General features: G+C 45.2%; 1 protein-coding gene across 8 annotated transcripts in view; it reads right to left on the bottom strand.

Moving 5' to 3' along the window:
- Positions 1 to 20,987, bottom strand: part of CDK5RAP2 (CDK5 regulatory subunit associated protein 2) — a 181,970-nt gene that overhangs the window by 97,334 nt on the left and 63,649 nt on the right. For 7 of the 8 annotated variants that reach the window (XM_027105057.1, XM_027105051.1, XM_027105053.1 and 4 more), the window contains 2 exons: positions 2,283 to 2,453; positions 136 to 195 (listed from right to left, as the gene is read on the bottom strand). In XM_027105057.1, coding sequence (XP_026960858.1) covers positions 136 to 195; positions 2,283 to 2,453 — 231 coding nt within the window. The remainder of the gene's footprint in view (positions 1 to 135; positions 196 to 2,282; positions 2,454 to 20,987) is intronic. The other variant, XM_027105052.1, reaches the window with a different exon arrangement.

Raw genomic sequence — 20,987 nt, 5'->3', positions numbered from 1 at the left:
ACATCAGGTAAATGATGGGCTCTATTTCAGTTTCTTGAAAAAATCCCAACTAAGCCCTCCCTCAACGGCTCAAATCTGGGCTTCTGCGTAAGTGGCTGGGATCTGCCTTCCCCACATGCCAGGTGAATTCCCTACTTTCTGGATCCCATTCTGTGTTACTTCCTCATTTGTACGGACTCGTCCTCCAGCAGTTTCCTGCAAGGAGCACGTGGAGGCAGATGAGTTTAGGCGTCAAATACCTGAAATTGCCTTTATTCTGCCCTCATTCTTGCTGCCAGCTTGGCTGACTACAGAATGCTGGATTGGAAACCACTTTTCCTCAAAACCCTGAAAGCACTGCTCTCCTGTCTCCTGGCTTCCAATGTTTTTTTTTTAACATCTTTATTGGGGTATAATTGCTTTACAATGCTGTGTTAGTTTCTGCTTTATAACAAAGTGAATCAGTTATACATATGCATATGTTCCCATATCTCTTCCCTCTTGCGTCTCCCTCCCTCCCCTGGCTTTCAATGTTGCTGCTGAGAATTCTGATGTCATTTCGGGTCTGGATCCTTTGTATGGGACCTATTATTTTCCTCTCTCTGGAAGCCTTTCAGATCCTCTCTCTGCCCCTGTGTTCTGAAATTTCACAATGACACAGGATTGTGAAATTGCGATAGATGTCTTTCTTCATTCACCGTGCCAGAAACAGAGCAGGCCCTTTCAAGGTAGAGATATCTGCCCTTGCATTCTGAAAAGTTTTCTCCTATTACTTTGAACTTTTCCTTCCCTCTGCTTTGCCTCTTCTATCTTTCTGGAACTTTTGTTCGTCATATATTGGAGCCCTTGACTCGAGCCTCTGATTTTCTTATCTTTCTTCTCTCATTTGCTCACCTTTTTGTTTGTTTCTATGTTTAACTGTATTTTCTGGAAGATGTACTTGACTCGTGCAACTTTTCTAACTCTTTTATTAGGCTCTTTATATCTGTAATCATACTTCCAATTTCCAATAAGGTCATCCCTCTTTTTCCCAAATATCTTTTTTATCAGATCCCGAACTCATTTCTTATCTGAAGATGTTACAGTACTGAGTTTTTTGAAAAGCTGTCTAGTTTTCTTCTCCGCCTCCACTGTTTCTGTTTCCTCTACGTAGCTTTGTTCTGTCTTTGTCTTTCCTCTTAGACGCTTTTCTCCTGTTTGAGGAACTCGGGCCACCCACGTATCTTTAAGGGTAGAAGTGTCCAGAAGCTCTGTGAGTGTGGAAAAGGTACCTCAACGGCAGCCTCACTGTGAGGTGATCAGGCGGGGACTCGGCTGTTTGGTTGAAGGACCCCCTACTGTCAGTCAGCATCTTTCAGTCTTCTGGGTCCACAGAGGACTCTCCGTGCTGGTACGCACACTTCCACTCCTTCTCACTGAGGGATCCACTCCTGTTTTCAGCTGCACCTGGTGAGCCCCAGGCCAGAGCTTCTCTGGTTTAAGGTCCCCCCAGAGTAAACCTCCCATATAGTGCTGGTGACAATAAGGCCACCTAACTGCCCAGCATTCCAGCAACCTCTGTTGCTGACAAAGGTACCAGGTACCCCCACTGCCCGCTGAGCCTTCCTGGGTTCTGTAGGATTCATCAGCTTCTTCTTGTTGGCTTTTCATCCCCAAGACATGAGGCAGACGGGAGAAAGCTGAATCCTGTGTAGTTACCACTTATCATTCAAACAGCAACCTGCCCTTCCACCATTCCCATTCTCCTGGTCCTGTGCGTTTGTACCTTTTCACCCCTTCACTGTCACGTTAATGAGGCTTCAGGAGGAAGCAGTGTTAAACACGCATGTTCACTCCACCATGGTTACCCGTAATTCTGAGCTGAATCAAAAATCCAATATACCATCAAATGATAAGGGTCGTCCATGACAAAAAAGGAACAGATAGAAGAAAAATACAGAGGAGTGAGACAGCATGGCACAAAGGAAAGCCAGGACCGCAGCAGAAGGCTGGCGCTAGAGGCAAAGCAGGCCAGGGCCTGAATCAGGCCCTGCCGTTTACTAGTCACGTGACCCAGGACAACTCCCTTCTCTTCTCGAAGCTTTCATTTCTACAAACTTACCTCCCTGGTGGCTGAGGTCCAAATGGCATAAAGAAAGCTCTACAGCGCTCCAATAAATAACAGTGAAGACCACAGTCTTTTTTTGCCCAGCCTTACCTTTTTATAAGCATTCCTGTCAAAAAGTTTAAAAAACAAAGCAAAACAAAAAAAACCTATGCCGAAGTCAAAAGATTTAAATGCAAAAGAAAAACTGTTGTGGTACCTGAAGCAACAAGTCCTTCTGACTGGCACTTTCTGTTAGACTTCTGATCACTTGCTCTTGACTGTGCAATTTTTTATTACTTTCACTCAAAAGACTCTTGTAACGATTCTCCACTGCTTCCTCTCTTTCATTCACTTCACTGCGTAATTTCTCAACTTCATTTCTAAGGTCCTACCAGAAGAAAAAAGAAAAAATGGAATTTACTTGACAAAGGTTTCAAGGTAATCCTTCACCTGTTTACCTTACTGCTGTAAGAGGGCAAGCGAAATAGATATATTTAACACACGTGAGCTTCCTTCTCATTTAAAGTCTTATAAAAACCAACTTTTAAGAATAATAAATTTGGGGAAAGCTTCAATGCACAGACATTTATCACAAAATTATTAACAATACTGAAAAACCAGAAAGAAACTAAATGTCTAAATCTAGCAACAGAGAATTAATTATAAAAAGCATATGGTATAAAAAAAATCACAATTACGAGTAAAAACAAAGCAGGATACTATGTAATATGATGGGATTGTTTTCTAAGCGTTTACACAAAATATTGTCAAGGCTATGGGGAAACACACCAAAATAATGACAGTATCCCCAAGTAGAGCGATTATGGGTGACTTTGCATTGATTTTCATTTTTCTGAGTTTCTAAAATCTCTAAGTCTGTATTACTTTCATAATCAGAAAAAAAACTGTCTTAAAAAATGACATTTATAATAACATGGAAAATGCTGATGTTATATTGTTAAGGAAAAAAACAGAAAACAAACAGTATACAGTGTGATTTTTAACTACCTCAAAATCTGTACTATTTATAATATTGAAGCACTATTCGTAACAGCAAAAGGCTGGAAACAACCTGGATGTCCACCCACGGAGGAACAAACTCTGGTGCATTCTCACAGCGGAGCACTCTGAAGCTATAAAGGAAAAGGAATGAGGACTCTACAAATATCCCGCCCTCAAGTAATCTTCTAAACATATTGCGCAGGTGGGCATGTGGGGTGGAAAGTGGTGTGGACCCCAAGAGAAAAAAAAAGTATGTCTAGCATACTGCCATTTATTTAACCATAAATAATGGCTGCCTGTACGGAAAAGGAGAGAACGAGGTACAGGAGAGAGTAGACTCATTTTACAGATGTGCCAGTGAAGTGGTTTAAATGTTTAGATAATTATTTTAAAAATAAAATAATAATCTCCTAAAACTAAAAGCAAAAGAAACAGAAAAAGAATTTAACTGTGTATCAAGGTGACTGGTTAACCAACCAGAGAGGAATGATCTCAGTAACGTAAAAGCAGACTAATTTGTACACCCCTAGTGGGATATTTCTTCCAATGTCAAAGGGACTGCTGCAAAAATCGTAAACTGTTTTCAGTAATCATGTTGCAGGAAATAATATTCGTATTGTTACTCTGAAACTGTGTGCATAGATATATACATATTTATTAAATAAGTAATTATCACTATCATAAGAACCAAGCCTCAGAGAAAACAAATACAAATATAAAAGAAGTTAAAACGTGTAATTCTAAATTTGAATTGGAAATACGAACATGAACGTACATTTTATTTCTTTCCTTTCACTGAAAAAGCCTAGAATCAGTATCCTCCCTAGCATGCAGGCTGTAGTCTCTAAATATCATTGCTCACCACAAAAAACCAACAGGGTTCTTTAAAACAGTGGTTCTCAAAGTGTAGTCCCTAGAACGGAGTTAGCAGCACCACCTGGGAACCCCAAATGCAAATCACTGGGCCCTAACCCACACCTATTAAATCAGAAACTCTGAAGGGAGGGAGGGAGGGCCCAACAATCTGTGTTTTAATAAGCCCTCCAGGGGATTCTAAATCACACCAGAGTTTGCCTTATAGAAAGGGATGATTCCAGGCCTGGGGCAGGAATATATAGTATGAGCTCAGACATCTTATCATGTCAGAAAGGAAGGAAGCTGTCAAAGACTACACATTCACGTCCAGAGAACTCAGGAATCAACTCGAATAAGCTTTTTCACTGTCGAAAGATAGGACAATTACAATATCAAGGATAATGACAATGAATTAAAATACATCAAAAATGTTAAAAAGCTATGAGTTCATAATAATTAAAAAATAAAAAACCTTTTGGTCACTGTGATAGGCAGAATTACGGCCCCCCAAAGATGTTCACATCCTAACCCCCAGAATCTCCGACTATGCTGAATTACAGGGTAATAAAAGTTGAAGATGGAATGGAGGTGGCTAATCAGCTGACCTTAAAATAGAGAGATTATCCAGGTGGGCCCAATATAATCAAAGATCCTTAAAAGTGGAAGAGGGAAGCACGAAAAAGACTCCACCAGCCATTGCTGGCTCTGAAGATAGATGGGAGTCACGGGTCTAGATGTGCAGACAGCCTCTAGAAGCTGGAAAAAGCAAGGCAATGGATCTTCTCCTGGAGCCTTTAGAAGGAACACAGCCCTGCCATGGTAAGACCCATTTCAGCTTTCTGACTTCCAGAACCACAGGGCAGGTGTGTGTTGGGAAGCGGCCAAGGGTGTGGTGATTTGTTACAGCAGCAATAGGAAACTAATACAGTCACCTTTAGAAGGTTTTAGGGAATTCTTCCGTTGTCTTTCTTGTATGAACTACACCCCAGAGTAACTAAATAGACAATGAAAAACAAATTTTTCTTCATACAAGTATACAGCTATAAAAGAAGAAGGAATGATGAAATTAGATTATCACCATTTTGCAAGCAATCATCCACGGCTAGTAACATCACAAAAACAGGGACTAGCAGATACAGTGTACCTCCTGCTGGAAGTACAAATGACCACCTATGGTGTGATCTTGCCAAAAAATTAAACCTGAATTTGATCGTGCACCTTATCTAACTACCAATTTACTAGAAATGAAAGTCAGCAGAGAAACACGTTGAATGACATTACAAAAATACAATCAGCAAAATCCAGAATGTGGAAAACAATAAAGGACAAAGGACCCAACTTATTCAACAAATAAATTTCAAAGAAAAAAAAGGAGAGACAACCTGTAGATTAAATAATAATTAAGAAAGTTAGGGAAGGCTAGTGTGAACTCACAAATTCATACTGATTCATTCTGAGTTCATTCTAGCTTCCTTTTCTTAATACGCACACACAAACACACGCACTCTTGCTCACACACAGAGATGGACACAGAAATAAATACAGATGTGTATGTGCATGTATGCAAACATATTTTCAAGCTCTGTCTACTGCCAAGGCCTAGAAGTACTGACACCCCAGTAGTAATGAGGATACCTGTCATTCAGATCTTGGTTCCTAAATATCATTCTCCAATAAAAGAAACCAGAGATCCTTAGAGAAATGGTTGATTCCAGGATTGGGTTAGGGAAAATACAAGAAGAGTCCAGGACATCCTGTGACCCTAACAAGTACGGAAGTGCTCAAGAAATGTTAAAGACACAGGAATCAATTTGAAGGAGTTCCCAATGGCCATATCTGGGCCAATCTGAACAAGAAAATAAAACACGATAGTAACGGCTTAACAACCTACAGAATAGAACAAATATCCATGAGTCCATACTGATATAAACAACTATACAATAAATAACTGCAGGAGAAGGGGCAGTCCTTCCTTACAGTAGAATTACAACTAATAAGTGTAGAAGGAATGATGGAAAATCACCACTAAGCAAACACCACAGTAATGACTGTTGTAGGTAAGGGTCATCAATAAGATGCTTAAAAGTATGAGGAGAAACAAGACATTTACATAGTGTCAAAGTATTTCCCCCAAAATACTTATCACAAATGGAAAATAGTAACTTTACTGCGGAGAAACCCAGGAGACCCCCACCTTAACCAAGTGACCAACACTAACTGCACCAGAAATAAGACGGACTGACATTGTGCACCTCCAGATATGACATATCTCGTCTATGCTATTCTTGCCAAAAATGTATAACCTCAATCTAATCATGAGAGAAACATCAGACAAGCCCAAACTGAGGGACAGTAACAAGATAACTGATCAGTACTCTTCAAAGGAGTCAAGGTCACAAAAGACAATGACTTGAGCAACTGTCCCAGATTAGACAAAACTAAGGACACATGACAATTAAAGGCAATGTGGATCCTGGACCAGAAAAGGGGCATTAATGGAGAACTGGCAAAATTCAAATACAGTCTGCAGATAACAATATTGTATCAGTGTTAATCTCCTGATTCTGTTGAGTGTTCCATAGTTATGTGAAACGTGAACATTAGGGAAGCGGGACGAAGGATACATGGGAACTCTGTTATTATTTCGAATCTTTATGTCTAAAATTATTTCAAAAGTAAAACTTTTAAAAAAAGAGACTTATCAATCAGTACAACGTCCAGATCATGATTTGAACAAACTGTTTTACAACAATTTTTAAATAAGACAGGGAAATCTAAACATTAATTGGCTAGTTGGTAATATTAAGAAATTATTAATCTTTCTGAAGTGGAAAAAAAATTTTTTTAACATACTGAAAAACCAACAAAATAATATGCCTGGGAATTGCTTAAAATACTTGAGTGTTGAAAGAGAGGGAGTTGGGAGGAGGGTACAGATGAAACAAGGTTGGCTATGAGTTTATGAGTGCTGAGCTGGGTGACAATTACCAGAGGGTCAATGTACTATCCTCTCTCCTTTTCTGTGCACTTGTGTTTTTCCTTAGTAAGTAGTTTTTTTAAAGTAATGATTAAAAACCTGAAAGAAATTACCAAAACACATGATTATGGATGATCTTTTTTTTTTTTGCTGTACGCGGGCCTCTCACTGTTGTGGCCTCTCCCGTTGCAGAGCACAGGCTCCGGACACGCAGGCTCAGCGGCCATGGCTCACGGGACTAGTTGCTCCGCGGCATGTGGGATCCTCCCGGACCGGGGCACGAACCCGCGTCCCCTGCATCAGCAGGCGGACTCTCAACCACTGCGCCACCAGGGAAGCCCATGGATGATCTTTTCAATTATTTTTTCTCAATTTTTAAAACATTTTATACTAAGTATAGACCACATTCATAATGGGGGATAAAGTAAACATTTTTAAAGTAACATTTTTTAAAAAGAGAGAAACCACTTCAAAGATTAAATGTTACTCTTTTTCTTGGGCAAACAGATGATGATAAGATTGTCCTAAGCCTTTAATCCAAAACAACGGGACCAAGAACCTATCGTGAATTATAAATGTAAACAGAAATTCAATTCTAGAGGGAGGAAAGAAGATCTTATTATAAGGCAACAGTCACAGAATTCTAAAGCTAAAGAATAAAAACATTCTCCCACAATACAGTTGGGCCAACAAATTAAGACATTTTCCCACTGCAGACGTTCCTGTCAGCCCTTGTCCATCTGCAGCCATAATTTTTATACAATTTTAACTTTGGTTTGGATTTTTTCCCAAAAATGTTACTTTATTCCATTACACCATGAGCTACAAAGAGCACACGCCAATTAAACAATGATGACACAGAAAGAAAAAATCTTAGAAGTTAAAAGGAAAAGTTTAAGAGTATAACGTCCAGAAAATAATTATTAAAAAAAAAAGTACAAAAGACGGAGGTCCCCGGAGCTGCTGCGCCTGAGCTGACGACTTGGCTCTCCTCCTCTGAGTCCAGGAGAAAGGCTAGATGAGGCCACCGGGTGATGCACAATCTTCCTATCTATCCATTTTAATGAGAGTATCCTACCTCTCCTATTTCCCCACCGTCTCTGTCTGCTCTTACGGGGAATAGAGCAAAGAACAGCTCTGTGCATAAAACAGGTTTTTTCTAACTTCTGGTTTGTTTTCTTAGGCTAAATCTGCAAAGAGTAATAATAGTAAGAGTAATAATAGTAAGCATGGTTCGAGGAGCCTCTCTACAAAAGAATTCACTTTCTTCCCGAAAGACAGTGGCTGAAATGCCACCAACAAAGCCTACGTTTCCTGTTTCACCGCAATCTCACCAGCACTATTTTCTTAAATCTTTGCTAATTTAATTGGTATCAGATGGTCCTTCAAAGGGTTTGAATGCACATGTCTCTAATGGCCCCCACCATCAGCTTTGATATATCCGATTATCTAGATTTCCCCTTGTGCAAACTGTCTTTAGCCATTCATGAAAGTAGTTTCGAGGACGGTTCTAAGGAAAAGCCGATCTCTCAAGAATCGCCGCCCACGGTGAGCGTACACAAGCACACACACACACTCGCACACTCTCACAGTCCCCCGACATCAGAAAGGCCACCAGGACAAAGTCCATCTGTCTTACTAATGCTACCAGAGAACAGGCAGATGATGAACGTTTCGTGATCGTCTTGCCTTCCTGACCGCTTAGCGAGCTGTCCTAGTCCAAACGAGGACGGGGCCCAAGCGCAGAGGAGCAGCCGTGGCTGGTGGGCAGTAGCCTGGGGCCGCCCCGGGACCGCCCACGCCTGGGACCGCCCACGCCTGGGTTCCACCGGTAGGAAAGCTGCGGTATGTCAAATCGCATTAACCCACGTAACCTTCACAACCCACGTGGCCTGCAAGGCTTTACTCCACCTGGACCCCCACTACCTCGCTGACCTCTTCTGCTGCTCTCCCCTCACTTGTTCCGCTCTGGCAAACCCGGCTTTCTTGCCGTCTCTCTTACATACCACGTACACTCCCAGCTCAAGGCTCTTCTACTCGCTCCTCTCCCTGCCTGGAAAATTCCCCAAGGCTGCTCCCTCACTTCCATCAAGTCTGAGCTCAAATGTCACCTTCTCAGTCCAGTCTTCCCAAGCCCGGCCCACCTAAAATCACCACCACAAGTCCCACCGCAACCTCACTCCCCGTATCCCTTCCCTTCATTATTCTTCCTCATAGCATCTGCTCATACGGTGTTTAATTATGTGTATGTTTTGGTTGTGGTCTCCCCTACCATGAAAGCAGGGATTTTTGTGTATTTTGTTTACTGTTTTATCTCCAGCACCTAGAATGGTACCTGGCACATAGTAGGCACTCATGGCAGATTTAAGATAGCCATAAATTCTTTGACCTTCCCATTGAAAGGTGTGGCATCTGTGTCCCCTCCTATTAAGTCTGGGCAGTGCGGTGACTACCATGACCAACAGAATATGGCAGAAGTGACACTAAGCCAGTTTCTGGGTCCAGGCTTTAAGAAACTGGCAGCCTCCAACTCGTGTCTCTTGGAACTATGAGTCACCATCCAAAAAGCACGACTACCCTAATGCTGCCATGCTGGAGAGGCCACACACAGGTCTCCAGTTGACAATCCCAGCTGTGTCAGCTTTCCAGCCATCCCCCAAAAGGTAGCAGACATGTGAGTGAAGAGTTATGGATCCTCCAGACCAGCCCATCCACCAGCTGAATGCCATGAGTGACCTGGGCCATGGAGAGCAGCAAATCACCCAGCTGAGCCCTGCCCAAACCCTTAAGCCACAAAATCATGAGATATAATAAAATGGTAATGTTTTGAGACACCAAGTTCAGGGGTAATTTGTTATGTAGCAACAGATAACCAAAACAGCACTCAGTAAATATCTGTTGGACGACTGAATAAATGAAGGAAGTAGATGGGACTGCTCCCATTTTATGAACGAGGAAACAGGTCCAGATAGGTAAAGTAATTCTCCCAAAACCACAGTCGCTAAGGGACAGCACCTGTCTGATTCCAAGCCTCTCAGTTCGCTTCCACACAATGACAAGGGTTTGGATTTCTTCGTTATCAGCCACTAATGCAATGATCCCAATCCACTCAGTGGTCATCTGACACTTGCTTTTAAACAAACCTCCCCCTGAAAACTGCTGAGAAAGGGACAATGACATCTTTTGTTAAGCCACTTAGGTACATCTTTAAATTCACAATAAATTCACCTGCCATTCTAGAAAGATCCTGTCTACTTTTTAATTTTAAAATATGTGTGTATTATGCTAAGTAAAAAGTATACACTGCTCATGTGCACAGTAATTACAGGTCCACTTAACATCATTTCCCAGATTCAGTTCCCTCCTTTATAAAACACCTATCAGACCCGTATTTTGATGTCTGGTCAAGTTTTTGTCTATGTGCGTGTGTTTGGCAATCATTTATTCCATTCTCCAGTTCTTTTTTTTTTTTTTTTAATTCAGCAACCTAGGTTAACAACTTCTTACATGTTTTACGTGATAAAAGCCACTATGTTGTTGCTTTTCTCCCCCATATATCCCTCAACCTAATAGAGCTGACAACGTGAAAACAACATACCTGTTCCAGGATCCCACCAAGGACGTATAGTTTTGTCATTCCTCCAGATTGGGGGGTTCTTAACCTGAGGGCCACTGAACAGGTCGGTCCCTGGGAGTCCATGGAAATTTGTTCATGTGTACATTTTGGGGGGTAGAGCGCTCTCAGCGTAAATCAGGAGTTCAAGGAAAGTCAGGACACCAAAGGGTACAAACTGTTTCTCTTCTTATAAGCTTAGTAACAGAACTACTATTTACCAAGGCCAAGGCATTTTCACATAAAACATCTCTAACCCTTAAAACTGCCTACACAGTAAGTATTATTAGTCCTGTGTTTACAGAGAAGAACCTAGGGCTTGTAGAGACTGAAAGATTTTCACAAAGCTTTATAACAAGAAAGTTCTGGTGCTGAAATTCAAACCCAAGTCACTTTGACCTCACATTCTGTACTCTTCCCACTCAGCTGCACTACTGGTAAAACCAAAGAAAGTATAAAACCACCCTGCGACACGGGCTTCCACTGGTCAACAGTCCACTCCCTGGAGCTAATTTTATAGTTTCTCAAGGCCTCGGGATGGATGGAATAAACCAGCTAATGAACGAGGCAGGACCAAGGATCTTGGACCTCACATGAAGAGCAGTCGGAGAAGGCTTGAAGTCAAAGGACCAGTGCAGGGAGGGGGGAAATGTGTGCCAAGGTGGCCTTGAGGAGGAGTGGCTGCCATGGCAACACAGAGACAGCTGATGGGCTCACGGGCTCGGCACCAGCAGAGTTATAATAAATGTTTAGGGGAGGTATGGAAACGGCATGTCTCGCCTGAGCAAAACAATCAGAAATGAAAATTGATAAACTTGGGTGGTTTCCCCAAACCTCCTTCAATATTTCTGGGCTGTGAAGACAGGCAGACCTAGTCTTGAATCCTGGCTCTACTGCTAACTAGCTGTGCGGCCAGAGATAGATAACTTAAATCTTTGTTTCCTTTCCAGTAAATGGAGATACTAATATAGATTCCTAGCATCCTTGGAGGGTTAATTGAGAGATGGGTGCCCGGCACAGAAGCAGGTGCCCAGGAGACAATACTGTGTCACCTCCGCCTCTCCCTACAGCCCCCAACCCCCGCTCCAGAACGACCTCTCTTCCCACGCTTCCTCGTCTGGGCACAGCGTCGCCATCCAAGGTTCAGCTCTTCCCCCTGCCTCTCACACACACCTCCTCATCCAACAGGAGACCCAGGCCTGAAGGTCCAGCACATCCTCCACACAGAGCCCGTGAGAGATGAAGAGTGAGGTTCCGCTGCTCCTACATGGCCACGAGTGCCCAAGTCCTGCCCTGCCATCCACTCCTACTGCCCTCCCCACACCCCCAGAGTTCTCAGAGGCACTGAACATAGGAAACAATCGCAGACTGAGAAGCAAAGTACAAGTCTGGACAATCTCATAACCACAGTAGAGCTTTCTAATAAAATTGAGGGCTGTTTATTTTTTTTTCGGGGGGGGGGGCAGGCAGGGGGGGGGGGAACAGGGAGGGGATATGCAGCTTAAGGGAGCCATCGGAGTCCTCTTACTCAAGTAGAGGCAGAAGTGGAAAAAGAAGACGACTGAGGAAATGAGGACGTCAGCCAGCCCAGCAAGGGCCAAGCCTGGCTAGGTCTGCAGCAGGAAAGCGGAAGAATCCAGAAGCTGTGTTCTTAAGGTACAGTAACCCAGGAGCGAGGACGGCCCAGTGAATATCCTGGACTCTGATTAACCAGATCAGCCCCTCCTCCTCCCTGGAGGAGGCATCAGAAGGCAGGATGGGCGAAGCTGAAGCACTGGGGGCAGAGAGAGAAGCACCCCCTCCCTCCCTCCAGCCCACCGCACTGCCTTCTTCAGCACGTGGCTCCCATCTGGTCAACGGCAACCGCTGTCTAAGTGCTCTCCTGACTGCGTTCACCCACCAAACCACATGCATTCCTTTGATCATTACCTCTCTGCCCAGAACCCTTCAGGGACTCTGAGTTAACTGCAGGACGAAGCCTCCTAACAAGCAGTCACTCTGGGCTCCCTCCGGTGGGCTCCCTCCAGCAGCTCCAGCTTACCTTCCATCTAGCCTTATCTCACCCAACTGCTCCACCAGCACTCCAGGCCCCCACCTGCCTCCAGCCCGTCCCCTCCATCTGGAAACAAAATAGTAAAATCTCCCCAGTTCTGCCTGGAGACAGCACGCTTATCCTACAAGGGCCAATCCAAGGGCCACCCCTTCGAACAAAGCCCTCCCTGATTACTCTGGCCCTCAGCAATCATCCTCCCAAAATGTTACCCACCACTTTATTCTATAAACCTCTACAGCACTTCGGAGAGTGCTGGGCACTTCACCTCCATCACACCTCGTCCACCTCTCACAGCAGCCCTACGGAGTAGAGGTTCTGATTACACCCATTGTACCAATCAGGAAACTGCAGTTCAGAGAGAGCTCAAGCAACTTAACCAAAGTAAAAAGTGGTGGAATCAGGATTTAAAACCAGGTCTATCTGTGTTCTTTTTACTAAACTAGTGGTTTTTCAAACCGAACTTGCGAAGCCCTCGGATTAGCAATGCCCAAGCCTGGCCGGCTCTCAGCATCATCTAACTACATGTTCCCGGGCCTTCCTCCAGAAACTGAGTCGGTTGGCTGGGGAAAAGCATGGAAATTTATATTTGGTTTTAATGCAGGAATCTGCAGAGCTCCCTTACGTACATTTGTTTACTTGCTTCTGAACAAAAAGACAAGGGGAAAAAGTTTGAAGACCCCTATCCTACACCAGACCACCATCCTGCTTTAAAGTGAGAATGGCCCCAGCGAGTCTGCATGATGCCATGAACTGAGCTGCCTCAGTTTCCACCCAAATGGGCCATATTCCTTGAAGATTCCCAGGCACACTCTGGGCCAACACTGAGCTGAGCGTTGCCTTTGCATATCAGAGCTCTCTCAGGGCCGTTTTTTTTTTCTTTTTAAGTGGGCTGTATGAAAAATAAAATATCCCTGTAATCTTAGAATCACGTTAGAAATGAAAAGCCAGGCCCTCACACTTCCTTCTCCAGGCAGCTGGTTTGTTTTATCTCTAGCCAGATGGAGAAAGAGAAGGTTCTCATCCATCAAATTTCCATCTTATCAGGTTTCACTGTGAGAAAGCTTGTCAAAGTGCTCAGTGGTTACCTTTAAATATACAAAGGAAACTTCTCCAAAATCTTAATGAGGTACAGGAACTCAGTGATGTAAGAATCTCCAGAATTAGTAGGAGATACTGGCGTTCCAGCCATGCTCTATGGAGCTGCGTGGCTGCTGGGGGCTGAGGCAGGAGCGGGACGAGGTGGGGAGAAGGGGCTCCCAGGCCTGCTACCTCACCCCACCCCACCCTGAGCAGCTCCACTTGTCTATGTTTTCTCTCCAGAAGAGTTCATTTGAACAAAGAATTCATATGCTCAAAAAATAAATAAACAGAAACCACTGAAATGAGACAGTCCTTGCCAAAGAGACCAACAAACATGCGTGGTACTGGCTGCGAGCAGTGCAGTTCTGAGCAGGGAGCTCCGTGTAGGCTCCACCAGGAAGCTGGGGAAGAACGAACGGACAAAGGTGCTGAAGCGCAAGCTGTGCGGGGGCCGAGGCCCAGCTGTCAGGCGCCAGGCGAGGCACCACACGTCTCTAAAACCCCACCTGCCCTCTCCTCCAGCCCCCTCCCCGCTCCCCCTGTGCCAGGCTCATTCATGCCCCAGCCTTTGCACAGGCCTTCCCTCTACCAGGAATGCATTTCCACCTCCTGTCCCCCTCACCCCCAGGCAAACTGCTACTTAGCCTTCAGGTCTCAGCTCAAACCCACCCCTTCTGTGAAGCCTCCCTCCCCCTCCCCGGCACCTCTCTCAGCACAGCTGCATTCTCTGTGCTCCCAAAGCACTTGGGCCATCCCTGTATCAGCCCTCATCATGCTATACTTTAGTCAGCTCTTGTCTGCATTTCTTTTATATTTCTCTACTAGATTCCTTCAGAGACTGTGTCTGACTTGATTCAGTCCTGTACTCTCAGTGCCCAGGACAGAGTCTAGCACAGAAATGATGAAGGAAGAACCAGAGATAAGGGAAAGCCTCTCTGTTTGCACCCCAGAGACACGATAGCAATTCCCTGTGAAAAGTGATGGGAACAGCCTTCTAAACCAGCTTCCCCAGCAGGCCCACGCAGGAGCCACTCACACCCAGGGCCTGTCACTCAAAAAGGGTTCTGACGCCCTTCCTAGAGGGATGAATCAGTTGAAAAGGAACAGACGAGCACTTTCTTCAGAGGAGAGGTGAGTGCTGATCAACGAAGAAATTTACAGCTTTGTTGCCTGGACTGGTGAAAAGGCAGAACACAGTTATGAGTCAGCAGCGCCTGTCAGAGAGTCTAGTGGGCTGGGCTGTGTCACCCCAAGTCTTGAGACAGCACCTGCCACACCATTAAAAGCAGGAAAAGAGGAAGGAAAAGAAGGAATCTAATGTAATAAGCATCGCCCTCTGTGAGCCAGGAACCACAGTAGCCATTTACTCCTGCATTAAATTTTATTATCCATTTGTTTAATCCTAAATTAGATATCATTAACCCCATTTTAGGGGAGTAAACATTAGTTTAGAAAAATTAAGTAACTGGCTTGGAAGCGCAGAGTTAAGCACCTGCTGACGCTGAGATTCCAACCTAAGTCCGGCACTGTTTTCCCCTGTCCCAAATATACCCACTAAATCGCTAAGTTTCTAGCACCCAAGGCAGTGACGTCATCACCATCAACAAAACAGCTAATATTTACTGATCATTTATGATGCACCAGATATAACGCTAAGTGCTATACCTTATCTCATAGAATCCTCACAACTGATATCTGTTTTTCTGACAAGAAATGGACACCACAGTCTGCAGAGGCAAAGTAGCTGGTTCCCAGCCCCACAGCTAGCAAGCGATGGAACCAGGATTCAAATCTGGTCTGACTCCCAAGTCTCTGCATTGTGCCTCTCTTATGAGAAACTGGAATTTGCAAAGACAAAACTTCTCCCACACAGGTCATATAAACTGCCCATTCTACAAGGATACCGACTCAAAATCTTTACACCTGACCTTAAGAAAAAGGGCGGGGGGAGCTCTGACCCTTGGTAAAAATCACACTACCTCAGGTCTGTGGTCTTAGCCCTAAACCAACTAGCCTACAGCCTACAGACACTGTCTCCAAATGCCAGGTTTTGATGACGGTTCACCAAAAGATGTCCTGAATGCTCTCGCAACCTCATCTGGAGCTATCCGTCAATAAACACACGTGAGAACCGGAGGGGTTCAGGCTGAGCCACCCTGAAATTAAACCCGCTCCTGTCAAAGCACACAGGATTAGCCAGCTGGGTGATGGGTACAACTTTAATTAGATCTTTGGGCTGTAGCCAGCAAATGCATCCCCACAGAGCGAAGGGCCCAGGTACTGAAGCACACACTTGTCAGAGTAGTGGGTGACAGGTCTCGTAACAGATGAGAGCGTTATGAGACAGTCTGGGGAACAGGCTAAACCAATGTCTAATAAACGGTGCTTATAAAGGAGAAGAAAAAGACTATGACTTGTTCCTCTCGTCCCTGCACCCACCCCGAGCAGCACACAGAACGCCTGAACACACACACACACACACACACACACACACACACACACACACACACACGTGCCTTGAGTCTCTGGAGCCAAACAAGGGATGTGAGGGCAAGGATGTGAGAATCCAAGCAGCATTCCTGTTAGACCACAGAAGCTGGGACACTTTAAACATCACAGTTAGGACACCGACTTGGGAATACCGGGGGGTTTTGTTTGTTTGTTGCAAAGGCCTCCTGAATTTCTTTGAAGGGATGTGGGTCCCTCTGGTGGCAAGGAGGTATAACACAATGAAGGGAATCTACCCGTGAGACCCTCACTTTTTGACCTTCCTTTTCGTAAAAGACTCGGAGGTAGAGGCCAAAGCTTGGATTCACTTGAGCCTACCGACAGTGCCTGCACCACGGCAAGTGCTCAATAAATGTCCCCTGAATAAACAAATGAGCAAACTGCAAATTACCACACGTGCTGAGCTGCCTGGCACTACTAGGTCACTGCAATCACAGGCAATTAAAACAAACAAACAATGAGCTGACTCTCACAGCCAAACGTCTCAGTGTTCACGCACCATCAGACACAGTGAATCCAGATGCCTCGGATCCAAGCTGCATTTTCAGACAGGCATTGTCTCCCTCCAAAATGCTCAAGAGCAGGCACAATGAGATGGCAATACATGTTTTTGGCATCAGCAAAGGATGGTTTGATCACATCCAAGAGAGGCTGGCTTGCCATCAGAAAGAATTCAGGCAATGCTACAAAAGCCCATACTGCTTGACAGGGGACCACTGCAAAGGCTTTGAGTTGGGGATCATCTCTCAACAGGGCTGCAGTATTTCCCACTTATTTTGAAATTCTTGTCCAAGAAACGAAAATAATGGGAAACAGCTAGAGATTCCTAGGGACTGAAAACCTTAATACTTACAAGCTTAACAGACTTGGGTGACATTGATCTGGCCCTGTGCAAAACTGCTTCTACTGAATGGGGTATTGTCGAAGAGTCTGTATACTGCTCAGAGAACTCTTTACAAAAACCCACCAGAGGAAATAGTTCCCTCAGGCCTCAGTGCCAGCAAAAGCTGTTCCTTTACCTTAACGTGTTCTTATAGACACCAGAGACCTTGTAACTGAATTTCCCTTTTTACTTTCGCTGCCAGGAGCCCCAGCTGGATTTTAAGTCCCTCTTCAGCACTGTGGCGGCTCTCACAAGCGGCACTTCTCCTCACTCACCTGCCTCCATTTCACTGGTCACCCTTACTGTTCCGTGACCCTAATGCCTTTAATCTCATTTAATTTTATAACTTTACATAAACCTCTGAAAATGCTTTTTTGAAACACAGAAAGAAAGAAATTACAAGTCTGAAAGCTTCAAATAACCAAAATACTTCAAGTTGGGTGGTCTTGAAAACGGATTATTGTAGTCCGCTGAAAAGCTGAAATTGTATCAATCTTCCTTTTTGCTAAAAGCACAGTATTCTTAACATAAATATTGTTTGGCATAGCCTCAGCACGGTACCTTAGGTGAAGTCCTGAAATTAAGAGTCCACAGACTTGGATCCGTGTCACATATTTATCACTTTCTATGTGACCATGATCAAGCCATTTAAATTCTGAGGCTCCGGGGCTTCCCTGGTGGCGCAGTGGTTGAGAGTCCGCCTAACGATGCAGGGAACACGGGCTCGTGCCCCGGTCCAGGAAGATCTCACATGCCGCGGAGCGGCTGGGCCCATGAGCCATGGCCGCTGAGCCTGCGCGTCTGGAGCCTGTGCTCCGCAACAGGAGAGGCCACAAGAGTGGAGGCCCACGTACCACAAAAAAAAAAAAAAAAATTTCAAGAATCCGCCTACCAGTGCCGGGGACCTGGGTTCGAGCCCTGGTCAGGGAAGATCCCACATGTCGCAGAGCAACTAAGCCCATGCGCCACAACTACTAAGCCTGCGCTTGAGAGCCCACGAGCCACAACAGAGCCCACGTGCTGCAACTACTGAAACCTGCGCGCCTAGAGCCCGTGCTCCACAAGAGAAGCCGCCGCGATGAGAAGCCCGTTCACCTCAACGCAGAGTAGCCCTGGCTCACCGCAACTAGAGAAAGCTTGTGCACAGCAACAAAGACCCAACACAGCGAAAAATAAATAAATAAATTTATTAAAGAAAAACAAAAATTCTGAGGCTCTGATTAATCTATAAAATGGGAAAAACCTTTTGTATGCCCAATCACAGGGCTGTGAGCACCAAGGGAAAGACAGGCAGTCCTTGTATTAACTGTAAAGTGCACTGGAGAAGAATACGCCTAAGAAATCGTATCTGCTTCATTTCTATCACTCTGTAACAGCAGTTTTCATTAACAGAGGGTGTTGAGGATTGAGCTGAATGTGGACTGAGAAAAAGACCAGTGTTTGGAACACATTTTCTTCCCGGTGTTTTTCAGCTCTACCTGTGGGATGCAGTGAGGTTCGAGTAAATGCTGAGTACTCACGAGTCCTGGAGGGGAGCTTACTATGCACCCAGACAGCCCAGAAGCCACACCTGAGCGGCTCCGTTACAGAGGAGCAGGTTCTTTTTCCCCTCTATCCCCCACCTCCCGGAGCCTGACACACGTCACGTACCTTTTCTCATCTTCTTGTCTCCGGGCTCTCTGCAGGCAACCCATTCTCCAGACCTCCATCAGACAAGTCTCTCTAAACTGCAAATCTAACAATCCTCTGCTCAACTCCCCCTCGACAGCGGCCCCACTGCCTGCAGGTCAAGTCCACACTCCCAAACTCTGTATCCAAGGCCCTCTACAATTCAGCCTCTCTCTAGGTTAAAGCCACCCTTCACTACAGCCCCAAACTCTTCTTCCCCCAAACACCACACTCTCTCACATCTGTGTACCTTCACCTCCTATACGAAACCCTCGTCTCCCTCGCCTAGCTGGTAACCTTCAACTCAAACTTCAGAACCAGTTCGAAAGTTACTTTCCCGGGGAGCCTTCTCCAATCCTGCTCTGTGCTCCCATGGTTACTCTGTTCCTATCTCCGTCCCGGAACTGTCCCCAGGCAGAGCTGAGGGCCTGCACAAAGCGTTCAATATGGCTGAATGCATGAATGGGAGTCCTTTCCATTGCCAAGCCAGACACAGGGGCCACCAAAAGGCCTGGGGTTTTGTTTGTTTCAATCCAAAAGCAACAGCAATAGCAGCTGGTGAGTGGGAGGCTCTAGTTAATTAAAGAGCCTAGTTAACAGAACCAGCTGATAAGCCATGCAAGGCTGGTGGGTTACACTCTACCTCTGCATGCGTCCTAGCACCATAAGGCAAAGTCATCCCCAGCAGGGTTCCCCAGACGCTGAACAGGCCAGTGCCCCCAAGATCGGGTGCGAAGCATGCTCACGAGATGGACACAGTCAAATTCTTAGGATGAAACCAGAAGTTAAGCAGAGATACTGTTGTGGTGCGATACATGCTCAAAAAGAAAGAAAGCACGGCCAGATCCTCTTGTCAGAAACGTGCATGACTCAATGTAGAAAAGCAGCCGTGACGAGACACTAGGAAGCCCTGAGTCACAGGCAGGCTCACCTGATGTGAGCATCCAGAGGCACAGCTGCTTTTTGGTGCCCACGGCCCCGAAACAAAGCCGTGCCTTCTCTGGATAACTGCTCACTCCCTCCAAACATGGGGTTCTAGGGGAAGCTGCCAGTGATGATACACGAGCTCACACACACACACACACTCACGCACGCACGCACAACCACACACACACTCACTTCTGACAAAGAATGAGCATGTGACCCAAGTTGGGCCTCTCGATACCTCACCTGTCTGGCCCTCCAGACCAGGGGACAACAGGGGTAGTGGGGTGTGAGAGTCCTCCTTCATCTCATTTACTAAACTGGGGAGCTGTGATCCCAGCAGGGCTGGCAATGCTGGGTCCAACCACTTGGAGCTGGAGTAAGAGGACGCAAGAAAGAGAAGCCAGGGCTTCCCTGGTGGCGCAGTGGTTGAGAGTCCGTCTGCTGATGCAGGGGACACGGGTTCGTGCCCCGGTCCGGGAAGATCCCACATGCCGCGGAGCGGCTGGGCCCGTGAGCCATGGCTGCTGAGCCTGCGCGTCCGGAGCCTGTGCTCCGCAACGGGAGAGGCCACAACAGTGAGAGGCCCGCATACCGCAAAAAAAAAAAAAAAAAGAAAAAAAGAAAGAGAAGCCAGCTCTCAGAGAGACAAGGACTCGGTCCCGGCAGAGTTCCTGTCACCCCTGTCCTTCCAGCCATTTAGTTACCCAAGGCAATGCATTCCCCTTTCTGCCTAAGTTACTTAAAGCTGGGTTTCTATCCCCAACAACAAAAAAGAACTCCCACCCGTAGTATACTTCACTCTAGTCTCTCCCTCTCACTGTCACATGCCCCTTCCATTCCTTGCCAAGCATTCCTTGCTTCCTTATGAAGGCGTATGCATGTTACTTAGGAATAAATCTTATCAACAGCAGTCCAAAATTCTTTTAGAAGCACTAGAGTTTTCATGAATAAGTGAATTATGGAACCAACATTGTCTGATAATAGAGGGATTGGTAAATACATTACAGCGTATCCACTTGATGTAATGTTATATAGCCATTTCAAGTGTAAGTTATAATGTAAAGAAACAATTACATATTTTATACACCTAGGGGTGTGTGTGTGTGTGTGTGTGTGTGTGTGTATCTCCCGAATCCAATTTCTATTGAATAAACATTTTTATATGATACAGGGGGATGGAGGGGACAAACTAAACTGAAAAAAAAAAATGTTATCCAACAGTGAAGGATCTAAGAATTGGTATGAAAACTGACCTCTAGAGAAGGACCCTCTGGCCAGTCTTTTCTTTACCTCATCCACAGAGGCACACGACTCAGACCTCACACTGCTCACTCAACTTAAGTGTCATCTCTGCTA

This window comes from Aethalodelphis obliquidens, unplaced genomic scaffold (genome assembly GCF_003676395.1).
Source record: "Aethalodelphis obliquidens isolate GAN/ISIS:26980383/991018 unplaced genomic scaffold, ASM367639v1 scaffold7, whole genome shotgun sequence".
NCBI classification, from domain to species: Eukaryota; Metazoa; Chordata; class Mammalia; order Artiodactyla; family Delphinidae; genus Aethalodelphis; species Aethalodelphis obliquidens.
The sequence above is the reverse complement of the archived record's forward strand: the minus strand, read 5'-3'. Positions and strand labels throughout refer to the sequence as shown.